Source organism: Tupaia chinensis, unplaced genomic scaffold, assembly GCF_000334495.1.
Source record: "Tupaia chinensis unplaced genomic scaffold, TupChi_1.0 Scaffold000037_13, whole genome shotgun sequence".
In the NCBI taxonomy this organism is placed as follows: Eukaryota; Metazoa; Chordata; class Mammalia; order Scandentia; family Tupaiidae; genus Tupaia; species Tupaia belangeri.
Window position 1 is genome coordinate 531,661 of NW_006159471.1, and position 13,557 is coordinate 545,217.

Genomic DNA, 13,557 nt, shown 5'->3' on the forward strand with positions numbered 1-13,557 from the left:
ATTTCTTTGATTTAAGTTAAAACTGGTTTTCTTAATAGTGACGGGTGAACTCACCATTGAAAGTAGTTAGATTATGTAGGAAATTGTGTGATCAATGCAGTGTGGGTGAGAAGGGAATGGAGGACAATTGTGGACACCGGAGGTGGTGTGAGAGGAGGGTGGGAAGGGACAGAGGGTCAGAAAGAGGGGTGGAAATAAATAATTCTAACAACTAGAATTGGAAAATTTTTTGTAATGTGCATGATTGAGTCACTATGCAGTGTGTACTGGATGGGAGATCGCATTTTGTGTGCTGTGATGATGCTTAGGGAAGGAATGTAAATTGAGTTACAAAAAAAAAGTTTCAGGAAAAAAAAATATATCTATTCAATGACTGCAGTAGGATATATTTTTTTTTCCTGAAACTTTTTTTTTGTAACTCAAAGTAGCACCTAGCACCAGCTAGGTGCTACTTTATAGTATGCATAAAGTTAGACTTGTGTTCATGGAAATGTGTGTGTCACCTGTGTTTGCTCTGAGGGTATTTGGATTGATTAGGGTCTTTGGTGATTCAATAAAATGTGGGGGGGAAACAGTATAGAAAGCAAACATAGATACCAGAGACAGTGAGGGAGGAGAGTGGGAGATGGCAGAGGGTAAGAGATAGGGAATCAAGGATTGGGGGAAAAAAGCAAAACATACAGAAAACAAGAAATGGAAGATTATTTGCTGACAATAATATGTTTGTTGATGTGCTTGATTGAGACAATATACAGTGTACTCTGGATGGAAAAATCTCATTTTGTATGCTGTAATGATGTACAGTGAATGAATGCAAATAAATAAATTGAAAAAAAAAAGACACATTTCACACACACACACACACACACACACACACTAGTACCACACACGGGGATGACATGAGCATACATAAAATGGTAAGATCTTTAAAAAAAAATTAGCTTGTTTCAGCTAGCTATTGCTATGTAACAAATCATTCTAAAATACAATGCATAAAATAAAATAACCATTCTATTTGCCTACGATTCTGCAATTTGGGCAAAGCTCAGAGGGTGAGGGGTCTCAAGATGGTCTGGCTCTGCTCCATGTGGGGTCAGCTGGGAGTTGGGACAGGATATTCAAGACAGCATCACTCATGCACCTGGTACCTCAGCTAAAACAGTACACCTGGGGGCTGGCTGGGCTTCTGTAAAGAGGTTGGGGCTCCAGGTGAAAAAGTCAAAGCTGGAGGCCTCTTAAGGCTGGGCCCTCCTCAACCCCCTACCCCTGCATTGGCACAGTATCACCTCCACTGCATTCTACTGTCAGAACAAACCACAGGGATAGCCCAGGTCAAGAGAAAGGAAGGAGTCCCTGATAGGACAAACAGCAAAGAATGTGTGGCAATCTTTCATTGCAGCTATTTTAATCTCATGGTGATGGTCTTATCACTGGTTTCTTTCAATCCTCAACCCCCTTAGCCAATTCTACACACAATTGCCAGAGGAATCTTTTAAAATATACAACCGATGGGACCTGCAGATAGCATAATGGTTAGTTAAGTCACTGGACTCCCATGTAGTTGACCGCAGTTCAAGTCCTGGACCCAGCAGCTTCAAACTCATGCTGGGTGCGTGTACATGTGTGCACAAAAATCCTGAAAGGAGGGAACCAGCAGTTAGCATAAGGGCTATGTCGCTGGACTCCCACGTAGTCGACCGTGGTTCGTGTCCCGAACCCGGTGGCTTAAAACTCACGCCGGGCGCGTGTGCGTGCGTGCCCAAGATCCCGAGAGGAGAATGGAGGAGAAGGGATTGCGGCGTGACCATCCCCCCTGGGGGGTGATTTCTCACTTTCTGTCTCTATGTCTCTGTCTGTCTGGCGAGCGCACGCGCCCTACAGTGAAAATCTCTCAAAAAAAAAAAAAATCCTGAAAGGAGACTGGAGAAGGGATTCCGGTGTAGCCATACTCCCTGGGGGATGACTTTTAGCTTTCTGTCTCTCTGGCGAGCACATGTACCCTATAGCAAAAATCTACAAAACAAAAACAGAAACAAACCCCACAAAACTCTATATATAATTGGAACCAGTAGTTAGTGTAATGGCTATGTCGCTGGATTCCCACGTAGTTGACCGCGGTTCGCGTCCCAGACCCGGTGGCTTAAAACTCACGCCAGGCGTGTGTGCATGCATGCCCAAGATCCCGAGAGGAGAATGGAGGAGAAGGGATTGTGGCGTGGCCATCCCCCCTGGGGGGGGGGGGATTTCTTGCTTTCTCTCTGTCTCTCTCTGTCTGTCTGGCGAGCGCATGCGCCCTATAGCAAAAAACCTCTCAAACAACAACAACAACAACAAAAAACCCTCTATATATAATCTATATGTATGCAACTGACTTAACATTCTTCTACAAGTTTCCACCACACATGGGTAAGGGCCCCATTGCTTGCAGGATAGATATGGCCTGGCCTCTTGCCCTGCCTTGATTTCTAGGTTCTATTATCATACTCTCTTACCTCTTAGTGGAGTTAATGCTCACTCCTTCACCACCTCAAACCCCATTTTCCAGGGTCCTGAGTTGGTTTCCTATCAAGCGCTCCTATAGCACACTCAACTTTTCCTTGTAATTTCCCATTAGTGTTATCATTTGATGGTCTGAATCCCCACCCCCAAGGCTGTGAGTTCTTTAGGGGTGGGGAAACAATTTGTTTTTGCTGTGTTCCCAGTATTGAGCACAAAGCAAAGGAGGCAAGAAGAAACTGCTGAATGTCTTGAGTCTTCAGAAAACTTTAAGGCAGCTCCTTTGAGTTCTATAAAAGTAGAGTCCCCAGGATACTGAGAACTACTCTGTGTAATGAATTTGCTTGATAAATAGTTACTGAGAACTTACTGTATGCCAAATATGCTTCCAGACAGAGAAAAGACAGGAAATAGACAAAAGCCCCTGTTCTCATGAAGGTGATGGTCTGTTAGGGGTAGAGGATACAAGCAATAAATAAGATAAATTTTACAGTGTGTTATATAGTGATATGATTAAGCAAAAAGTTAAAAAAGAGAAGAGAGATCTGAAAGCTAGAGGTCAGGGAAGATCTCAAAAAGAAGGTGGCATCTGAGTAAATATCAAAAGGAGGTGAAGGAACGAGTCTGGGCTACTGGGGTGATAAGTGGCTCATGCAGAGAACAGGAAGTACAAAGGCCCTGAGGCCAGTATGACTGGAGGAGAGTGAACGAAGTAGTAGATGATGTCAAAGAGGTGATGAAGATAATGCAGCCTTGCAGGCCATGGAGAGAGCACTGTGGCTTTTACCCTGAGTGACATGGAGTCAAGGAAGGGCTCTGAACAGGGAAGAGATGTGACCTGATACAGGTGCTCACAGCATCCCTCTGACTACGTGTGAGGAACAGACTGTGGGGAGGAGGGGGAAGAAAGAAGGCTGCCGCAATGATATAGGCAGGAGGTGAGGGTGATCTGGAGCAGAATAACAAGAGTGGAGGTGGGGAGAATCAGTTGGGCTCTGGGCATACTTTGAAGGTACTTGCTAATGGACAACATGGGTATAAGCCAAAGAGAGAAGTCAAGTGCAATTTCAGTGTTCAGCCTGAGCAACTGCAAAGACAAAGGTAGCATTTACTGAGATGAACATGGGGGTTGTAGGTTTTAGGGAAAAGAGGTCCATTTGACCAAGATTATTCTGCAAATACCTCTAGATAGGCAAGGCAAGGTGTCAAATAGGCTGACAGGAGCTTAGCATAGAGGTTCTGGGTTAGAAACATTCCAAATACCTTACAGGACCTGCAAAATGTGGCTCCTGGTGGTATTTCTAGGTTCATCTTGCTCCCTGCTAAGTATACACACACACACACACACACACACACACACACACACACACCCTGCGCCTTCCACTTCTGAGCTATGTAACATTGGACGAGTTATTTAGCCTTCTCTGGCCTCACATCCTCATTTACAAAACAGACCTCATAATAGTACCTGCCTCCCAGGGTTGCCATTCAAAACATTTTTTGTTATGCTTCTACACTGTGAGCAGGCACTGCTGCAGTATGTGGAGATTCTCTCTTCTCTACTCTCCCACTGCCCACAGTCTGTCAACTCAACTTCCACTTCTGAGCTATGTAACATTGGACGAGTTATTTAGCCTTCTCTGGCCTCACATCCTCATTTACAAAACAGACCTCATAATAGTACCTGCCTCCCAGGGTTGCCATTCAAAACATTTTTTGTTATGCTTCTACACTGTGAGCAGGCACTGCTGCAGTATGTGGAGATTCTCTCTTCTCTACTCTCCCACTGCCCACAGTCTGTCAACTCAATCTTCTGGATGTCTCTCCAACTCGCCCTCTCCTCTCCCCTTCCCTACCAGGGCACCTCCCCTAATCCATGCCTGATACCTGTAGCCTAGGGACCGGCCACAGCCACCGCCCTGGGCTCACAGACCCCGGGCTCTACCGTCAATTTCTCTTACCACAGGAAGCTGGGCGGTGCACTTTACCTTCTATTGGATCAACAGAAACCCTCCCAAGCCTCACTGCCTTCGGGGCAAAGCCCAAACTTACTGAATGGTCAACAAAACCTTTCTCTTATTCATTCAGAACTTTTGACCGGACCTCCACCGACGCCAATCACCCCAATCACCCGCAGTTTCTATTCACGTACAGGCCATTCCTCACTGCTGCCTTTGCGCAGGTCGTTCTACGCACACTCCCACCCAAATGCCGTTCTGTCTTCAGGTCTAAACTCAGGCAGCTCCTGGTCTCTCAGGAAGGTCTTCCTACCCATGCCTGCCTCTTCTGGGTACCATCGCGTTGCATGCTACCTCCATTAATGAACACAAGCAGCTTCGTTACGGAGTCCCTGCCTGTCCCTCCTACCGACTGGGTCTTCCCAGGAGGTCAGACATAGCAACCAAAGACGTTGCACACGATGGGGCCGCTTCAGGCCTCAGCGTCTCCCACCTGCTTCGGAGCCAGGAGAACCTAAGCTGCATGCTCTCCCTCCGCGCCGCCGGGCCCCACCTTCCGCAAGCCCAGAATTCACCGACCCAAGCAAGCCCGAAACACCCAATCGCAGCCTCGTTTCCCTTTTCTAACCGCCTCAAACACACGGACCGTTTCCCTTTGACTGCCCATTGGATGCCTGAAAACCCGACCCCAAACACGTGAATGGTGAGAATTCTGGTCTTGGTAGTCCTCCCAACGGAGGTTAAGTCGATTACTCCCTTTCCCAAGACGCCCTGCGCCCCAGCTGAGGGCGTTGGAACCCTTCGGACTAGGCAGTATTCCATTGGGAGACAGCCGGTTCCACGTTGCTATGGTAACAGGACCACTTACCTGGAACCCCTGGAGTCTTTCTGAGAATCTCAAAGTGCTTGCTCTGCAATGATTCCAAAAGGTGGGGCTGAACATGTGTGACAATACTCTGCCCTGTCCCTAGATAGCACCGATAGGTTCCGCTAAATGCATTCAGCACCTACTGGATGTCTGCCTAACATAAAGGTGCCACGTCTGTGAAGACTGGGAGTCTGCTTATCAGGGCGGAAAATTATGCTCTCTAGATAGGCCAGAGCAAGGATGTACCTTTTGGAGTCTCAGTTTACCCTGGAAAAAGCAAATGTGGGCTAAGATCCTACCCAGGAGTGCTGCTTTGATCCTCTTGCAGCTACAGCAGTAACTTTCCCAGAAGGGACATATCCACATCACAACTTTTCCCCAGCACCCCCGCCCCTAACACCCTTCTCCAGGATGCCTCTGAGGGCTGGGTGGGAGAAGGCGAGGTCCGAGGCCCTGCAAACGCTCAGGCAGGCATGTGAGAAAGCTCTTTACTGGGGGGTACAGCAAGGAGGAGCAAGGCCATCTCCCCCTACCTGCCCCCACCCCTCCTAGGGCAGGGGGTGTCTCCCCTCCACCGGACCACCACTGTCTTTGGTACAATAAATAGAAAACAAGGGGGTAGAGGGGGCCAAGGGTCCAGTCCTTAGTGGGGAGGGGAGGGTGTGACCAAACCCCTCTCTTTGACCCCCTGCCCCAGGCCCAATCAGTGCAGGCCTCACCCACCCCAGCTGGGTAGCAGCAATTCCAGTCAAGGGGAGAGATGAGGACAGGAGCCCAGGGCCCCCAATAGGGGGAAGGTATGGCTTCAGGAGGGGCCCCAGGGAGGGGGCAGCAGGGTCATGAGCTGGCTGCCGTGCTCTGGGGTACACCACGAAGGCCTAGGCGAGGCCCCAGCATGGCAGGGTCATCATGGGGAGGGAGAGGTGGACGACCTCCTGTCATCCGAGTCCGGAGGGCTGAGGCAGCCGGGTGCTGGAGGGCAGGTGCTGGGTGAGATGGGGAGCAGTCTGGAGGGCCGCCGGCCAGGCTCACATCCATCAGCTCCGGAGGTGGTGGTGAGGTTGGTGATGGGGGACGGCCAAGGCATCGGGGTTGGGAGGGTAACTGGGCTCCAGTTCCCATCAGTGATGAGGCAGAGATAGGGGCTTGATGTGTCTTGTGGGGCACATCACCCCCTGCCCAGGGGTGCAGCAGTTGGGTGGGTGGGACCTAAGGGAGCAAAGGAGGAAGTGGGTGATGGAGACCCAGGTCCTGAAGACCCAGGTACTTCATTGCCCACCTCCAAAGGCCCCAAAGGCCCAGTACCTGGGGACTGTTCATCTCACAGTCAGTGATGGGGGGCCCAGGGCCTCCACAGTATCGGTTACTATAGCGGTAAGTCCGGTTATCACTGGAGGAGCCACTGGAGCCTCCTGGAAGTGCCAGGGAGGAGACAAGAGGCCATAGGTGAGTAGGGAGGAGGTGGCTGTATTTTGAGGTGACTGAGTCTGGTTTATGGCCCAAGCCCTGTTTTGGGATTTGGAATCAGAGCCCACTGAAGGATCAGGTCCAATCTTGAGATGTGGGATCAGAGTTCTGATTTGGATGTTAAGAATCAGAACCAGGGGGAACCAGCAGTTAGCGTAATGGCTGTCGCTGGATTCCCACGTAGTCTACCGCGGTTCATGTACCGGACTCGGTGGCTTAAAACTCACGCCGGGCACGTGTGCGTGCATGCCCAAGATCCCGAGAGGAGAATGGAGGAGAAGGGATTGCGGTGTGACCACCCCCCCGGGGAGTGATTTCTCGCTTTCTGTCTCTATGTCTCTCTCTGTCTGGCGAGCGCACGCGCCCTATAGCGACTCCAAAAAAAAAAAAAAAAAATCAGAACCAGGGTTTTAAGCCCAGGCCCAGTTTCAGAGGTCATGCTAGGGCCAGTCAGAATTCTCCCATTCTACCCCACTTGGGAGTTCAGGACCAGACAGTTTCCAAGCTCTTGTGTGAAGGCCCAGTGACAATGCTGCCCAATACTGGACAAACCAGAGTTGCCCCCATGCCTGCTGTACCCCACTTGGGCACTGAGCACCAGGCACCCACCAGAGCTGGAGATGGAGCTGGCGGTACTGGAGGAGGGGCAGGTGTCGAGGGGTGCGGGCGAGGTGGAGGCACTGCTGCCCGCCGGGCCCGTATTGGTGGCCTCGTCGGCCGTGCGGCGGAAGAAGCCATGCTGCAGAGCCCCCAGCGGGCTGATGCGGGCGGCGGGCTCATACTCCAGCATGCGCAGCACCAGGTCCTGGAAGCGGAGGTAGTCGGCGGGGCTGTGGCCCGGCTCCCCCGCCCCGTGCAGCCGCCGTGTCCCGGGGCCCTGGTAATCCTGGCAGGGAGGGGGTGGGAGGGGGGGCAAGAGAGTGGCCGTCAGTGGGCAGGAGGGGCAGGGAGACACACATGGGGAAACAGAGGCACAGAGAGAAAGTAAAGAGAGAGAAGCTAAGAAGAGCTGTGGGGTGGGAAGGTGAGATGGGGTGGGCAGGGGAGGACAGAAAGGACAGACAAAGGGGAGAGGAAGGAAGGGAAAGACACAAGGAAAGGAAGCAGGGAGAGAGGGAGCCCCAAGTGCAAGAGAGTGAGGGGCCGCCCGGGGTAGGAGTGGCAAGGGGCAGGGGCCGCACCTTCCTGAGTTCCTTTGTCCGTCGTAGGGTCCAGCCACCCCCAGGCAGCCGTTCAAAGTACTTGCGAGCCTTGGGGGCCTGGTCCAGCATGGGGGCTGGAGGAATGCCCAGCACCTCCACAATGCGGTGCATCTGGTCCACCTGCGAGCAGGTGGTGGTCAGGGCCAGCAGGCCGGCCAGGTGCCACCCCCTCCACCTCACCCCTTCCTGGGGGCGCACCTCATTGGAGCCACTGAAGAGGGGCTCTCCAGTGTGCATTTCCACAAGGATACAGCCCAGGGACCACATGTCAATGGCCAGGTCGTAGGGTGTGCCCAGAAGCACCTCAGGCGAGCGGTAGAAGCGGCTCTGGATATACTGGTAGATCTGGGAGAAGGGCAATTGTCAAGGTCCTAGCTTCCCTACTGGTCCCACTGACACCCCTAAAGCTAGGAGGTTCTGACCAATGTAAAAGCCTCTGTTCCCAAATGGGATGGAGGCTCTAAGTCCTGATAGTAGCACAACACTTTCTAGGAGCTCTTGCCACCATTTTGTTCATCTACCCCAGGAGTCTGCTGGCCTCATCTGGTCCTGATCTCCATCCCCAGCCTCTGGCTTCCCTTTGGTGAACAGTCTGAGGTCAACGGTCCACAAATCCTCATACCATCACTCTATGCCACTGTCACTTTTAAGTGTCTGCTTGCACAATGTTGCAAGGCTGAGGTCTCGCCTACCACCTCAGCTTTAAGAGCATGGGATAAACAAACCTGAGCAAAGCAGCACCAGACCTAACCCGACTTCACCCTGCTCACACCTGGCAGCTTTGATACTGGCCCTCAAGCCTCAACCTTCCCCTTCCTAGTGGGCAGTATGCCCAGAGGGCCTCTTTTCTCCTACCCCCCCATGGGCCATGCCCTCCACGGCTGTAGGTAGTAGTCCACAGCCCTTGCCTAAGCACTATATGACAGGACCAGCCACTTCAGGCTGTATCTTGTAAATCCATCCCAGCCTAGCTAGAGTCTCACACGCCAGCCTCCTAGTTGGTCCCATCCCTGCCCTGGTAACAAACCACACCGCCAGCCCCACTCCCAGGGCCAAGTCAGGCGCACCCGCTGTCCAAGCTGGCAGGAGCTGCCAAAGTCCACAATCTTGATGGCACTGCGCTTGGGGTTGCAAAGAAGGATGTTCTCGGGCTTGAGGTCGCAGTGAATGATGCTGAGCTCAGGTGTGGCCAGGAAGAGCAGTGCTGTGCACAGCTGCTGTGCCAGCTTCCGAGTCAGGTTCAGTGAGACCCCACGGAAGTGTGTGTTGCGCAGGAGGTCATACAGGTTGTAGGACAGCAGCTCGAACACCAGGCACAGGTGGTTCCGAAACATGAAGTGCCGCTTCAGGTGCACTGCGGAAAGAGGACAGAAATGGCCAAAAAGGCTCAGAGAGGGCTGGTGCTGCCTGGAGACACACAGTAGTTAAATGCCTCTGCTTCCTGAGCATTGGCCCAACTGTAGTGTTACCATGGACCCTTGATATGTTTATACAGTATACAGTTTGGCTCATATAGGAAGCTAATTCTCTTCAAGTCTCTGTGAAACCTTCCAATTAATCAGTTTCCATTAGTAACTAGGAGGTCTTTAATACAATTCTGCACTTCCTCATTTAATTCTGTAATGCTGTTTTTACCTCAGTTGCATTTATCATTTTTACTTTTTCCATTTATTGTAAGTATGTAAATTTCCCACTTAGGGAGTTGTGAAGTCTTCTTGATTTTACCAATAGGAATCATACGTATGAGACGAGAAAAACAGATGGGGATGTTAGAAGAGTAAAGACTGGAGTTCTCTGTCTCATCAAATTATAGCTGTTGAGTATAATAAGAAAACTCCAAGAAGTTTGTGGGAAAATGGAATTAAGGTACCTATTTATTCTGGTGCAAACATATTTTGAAATTCATGTATAGTTTATCCCTATGATGCATTTATCATCAACTTTTTGAAGACTAAACTGTCACCTCCTGCAAGCCACAACACCTGAATGCCTGTTATCTCCAAGAGTGGTTAACAATGCCCCTCCCCTTGGGAGGCTGTGATGCATTTATTTATATACACCACTTACTAAGAAGCCTCGCCCTTAGTGAGCACTTGGTAAACTCTGACCCTCCTTCTCAAGCAACTAGTGCAGAATCATGACAGCAGCAGAAGTGCTGACATGGGGGAAGCATAGACCAAGCCTGCTCTGAGCACACCAGCACCCCCTACTGGCAACCTCCGGCTCTGCCAGTCCAGGCCTCACCTATGTAGTACTTCATCTCTGTGTCATGCTGGTTCATCAGCTCCAGCAACCTCAGCTCGATTTGGGCCTGGTTCAGGAAGGCCTTTTTGTTCTTGATGATCTTGATGGCCACCAGCTCCTGAGTCTGATGGTCATAGGCTTTCACTACCTGTCAGGGTAGGGCAGTGAAGAAGTGAGGTGGGTAGACAGAGTCAGGGACTGTTCTTCTTGCAGCCAAGGAGGCCCTCCAAGAAACCCTCCAATAACACGATTAATACCGCTAACACTTCACAGTGAGTGTTCCCAGCTCACCAATCTTAGAGCAGCTGGGTACTGATATAAGCACTGGATGCAAAATAACAAGTACTTCATGTAGAAAGTCTTGTTTTTACACTATTTTACAGAAAAAGAAGGCACAGGGAAACCAAATGACTTGCTGGGTTGAATAGCCTAGCAGGAGACCAGAGCCACTGTACACACTAGTGTGAGGATCAATATTAGAAGGTGCCTCTATCCCCCAGTCACTGGATCAGGGTGTGTGTGGAGTATTCCTGCACCTGGCCAAAGGAGCCTTTGCCAATGAGCGAGTCAATCTCATAGCGCTCCAGCCAGCGCTCGCCACTGCGCACAATGTAGTCATGGTTGTCGTCGTCATAACCGTGGTTCAGGACCTTCTTCTCCTTCTTGGTGCTTGTGTCCTGGGGTGGTGCCTGCTGGGCCCGCCGCTTCTTCTTCGCATAGTAGACCTGCCCAGTCAGCCACCCAGGAGATAGAGATTGGTGAGTGGTCTGGGCCAGGAGCCAAGACCCCTCAATACCTAGCCAGGGTTCCCCGGCCCCCTGCCCACCTCATTGATATGCTTGTAGGTTTTGATGAGGTCCACAGAAAGCTTGCGCAGTGGGGCCGAGGTTGCATCCCGGAAGGCCAGGGGCAGCCTCCGAGGCAGTAGTCGCACATCAGGCAGTCCCTGCAGGGCAGGGTGAGGGGTGGGCACTGAGTATAGACCTTTGTCTCCAACCTCAGGGGGCAGAAATGCAAGGGCTGCTGGCTCCTCATTACCACACGCATAGTTATTTGGCATTGTTTGGTTCCCATACTAGAACATAAACTCCTCCAAAGCAGAGACTTTGTCTTGTTCTTGCTGTCTCTCTAGCACCTTGAGCAGGGCCTGGCACAAAATTTATTTGTTGTATGTGTGAATGAGTGAATCTCTGACCTTTCACCTAGACCCTAGTTTTTTTTTTCACTCCACTTTTACTCCTTTCTGAACCTCAGTGGGAGAGAGCAGATGGAAAAGCTGGGCTGTACCCCTCCCAATCCTTCAGACCATTATTTCTGGGCATCCAGCCTCTGAAGTGCCTCCATCTTCATTTATACTTATTTCCTGGGGCCCCCCAACACTCCTCCCACCAACTCTGCTCATATCTGCCCAGTTCTTTCATCCCCAAGGCTCTTAGATCTGGACCTGGCACTCTGGGCCTCCTACCTGACAATGCTCTAAGTTCTACATTTCAGAGCCTTAGTCACCTCTATTCTTGATGACCTATACTACCCAGGTCCTGCTGGCCTCAATCTCTTCAGACTCAAATGTTCCTCCTCCATTCACTACTTCAAGATCTTTCACTCTGCTTTTCTTTTTCTTGGTGAACATTTATTTGGTGTTTACTATGTGCCAAGCATTGGTTTCAGCATGTTCTGTGCAGTTCATTAACTTAATTCTCACAACAACCCTGTAAGGTAGGTATCATTACTGTACCTATTTTACATAATAGAAAACTGAAGCATAGAGAACCTAAGTAATTTAACTGCCAGTCCAGGACTTGAACTAGGCCCTCCAAACTCTGTTACCCTCATGGAGCCTGTCATGCTTCCAGGAGACTGTCCTGGGCAACAACACTATTAGCTGGCTTTGAGACCCTTCTAGTACCAGCCTCCCCCTACCCCCAGGTAGGTGAGGAGCCAGCTGAATGCGTACCTGCGTGTGCTCCTGGGGCCCGGGGAAGCCAGAGAAGGGACCATGGCCTGGTGGGACAGCCATGGTGGGCTCAGAGGGCCGCAAGGGAGCGAGGCCTGGAGCGGGAGCCCGGCCGGGGGGCGCCTTCTCGCATCCTGCACCTCGGCTGCCACCGCCGCTGAGACCTGAGAGCAGGCGGGAGGCGGGGGAAACAACATGGAACAGGGAGATGTGTTGGACAGTGTAGGCAGAGAAGTGGGCATGAGAAAGAAGGCAGCGCATAGAGGAAAAAGAAACATTATGACAGCACAACAGGGGATAGTGAAGAGAGGGAACACAGAGAAGTTGCAAGCAGGTGGGGGTGGCATGGCAGAGTCCCTCAACAAATGAGCAAAGAAATGAATGAGGCAGCACAAAGAGAACACACAGAAGGGAAGGATTGGGAGCCAGGAGGGGATTGGAGTGGATATGGGCCACGACAGGGAAAGGGGGACAGAGACACCAATAAATGTGGGGAGAAAAAGAGAAAAGGATAGAAACCACAGACAGCGTGGGGAGTAGGATTCATTCTTCCCCTCCCCAGGATCTCTCACACAAGATCCCATCTTTCTTTAGTATTCCCTGAACGTCACTCTCATCCCATACTACAGCAAGGTCCTTTCCCAATAGAACTCTAGGACCCCCCAAATCATGAGTCCCCTGGGATTTCTCAGAGGGTCCTCTGCCAGCTTCTAAAAGTACATTGAGACCCTTGGAGACTTCCCAAACACCAGGGTTAACTAAGAGGCCCTATATAACAGACTTCCACACCTATGACATTATCATTCACCAGGGGACACCCTTCCCAGGCAACCTTCTCCATAACATGCCTACCCTCTATCATGTCCTCCCACATCAGGGACCATCCCTCCATTCTCTTCCCAGTTTAGCCTTTCGGTTCTTTCCCCCCATATTGGATCCTCATCCCACCCTCTACCATACACTAAATATTCCTACGAAAGTCCTTTTTCCAGTCACCCCTCCTTATGCTAGGATCATTCCACAGCTGTGTCCATTCCTAGAAGACCCCCATAGCCAAATCCCCAAACATCAGATACGGTTCTCTGCTCCTGGAGTGTCCGCCACAACAAAATCAGCTCCCTATGGGTCTCTGGGTCTCTCTCGGTCAGATCCTTTCCTCCTATTCCGTGCCTTGTTTCTCCAGGACCTTTCCTCTCTTGGAGCTTCCTCCCCAACCACCTCTTCTCTGGGGCCCTCCCACACCATGACCATCTCTCCCAGCCCCCACCCCCTACCCGGGTCAGGGCTGGCGCGGGGCCCACGGGGGGCTGGGGCGCGGTGGGGCCCCCAGTGGGGTGGGCGAGTGGCCAGCCTGGAGGGAGTGGAGGG

The 13,557-nt window shown here is 51.2% G+C and overlaps 1 protein-coding gene across 4 annotated transcripts in view; it reads right to left on the reverse strand.

Annotated features, from left to right (window-relative positions):
• Nucleotides 1-5,783: 5,783 nt before the first annotated feature.
• The window catches only part of DYRK1B (dual specificity tyrosine phosphorylation regulated kinase 1B), an 8,369-nt gene continuing 595 nt past the window's right edge, over nucleotides 5,784-13,557 (reverse strand). Inside the window, exons 1-11 of one of the 4 annotated variants that reach the window (XM_006140385.3) lie at nucleotides 13,464-13,478; nucleotides 12,190-12,353; nucleotides 11,062-11,181; nucleotides 10,772-10,960; nucleotides 10,236-10,383; nucleotides 9,059-9,345; nucleotides 8,190-8,336; nucleotides 7,971-8,111; nucleotides 7,399-7,675; nucleotides 6,628-6,734; nucleotides 5,784-6,531 (exon numbers count right to left, since the gene is read on the reverse strand). In XM_006140385.3, coding sequence (XP_006140447.1) covers nucleotides 6,160-6,531; nucleotides 6,628-6,734; nucleotides 7,399-7,675; nucleotides 7,971-8,111; nucleotides 8,190-8,336; nucleotides 9,059-9,345; nucleotides 10,236-10,383; nucleotides 10,772-10,960; nucleotides 11,062-11,181; nucleotides 12,190-12,252 — 1,851 coding nt within the window. In that variant the 5' untranslated portion in view covers nucleotides 12,253-12,353; nucleotides 13,464-13,478 and the 3' untranslated portion in view covers nucleotides 5,784-6,159. Of the gene's footprint in view, nucleotides 6,532-6,627; nucleotides 6,735-7,398; nucleotides 7,676-7,970; nucleotides 8,112-8,189; nucleotides 8,337-9,058; nucleotides 9,346-10,235; nucleotides 10,384-10,771; nucleotides 10,961-11,061; nucleotides 11,182-12,189; nucleotides 13,433-13,463; nucleotides 13,479-13,557 lie in introns of those variants that run through there. The other 3 variants (XM_006140383.2, XM_027771605.1, XM_027771613.1) reach the window with 3 other exon arrangements.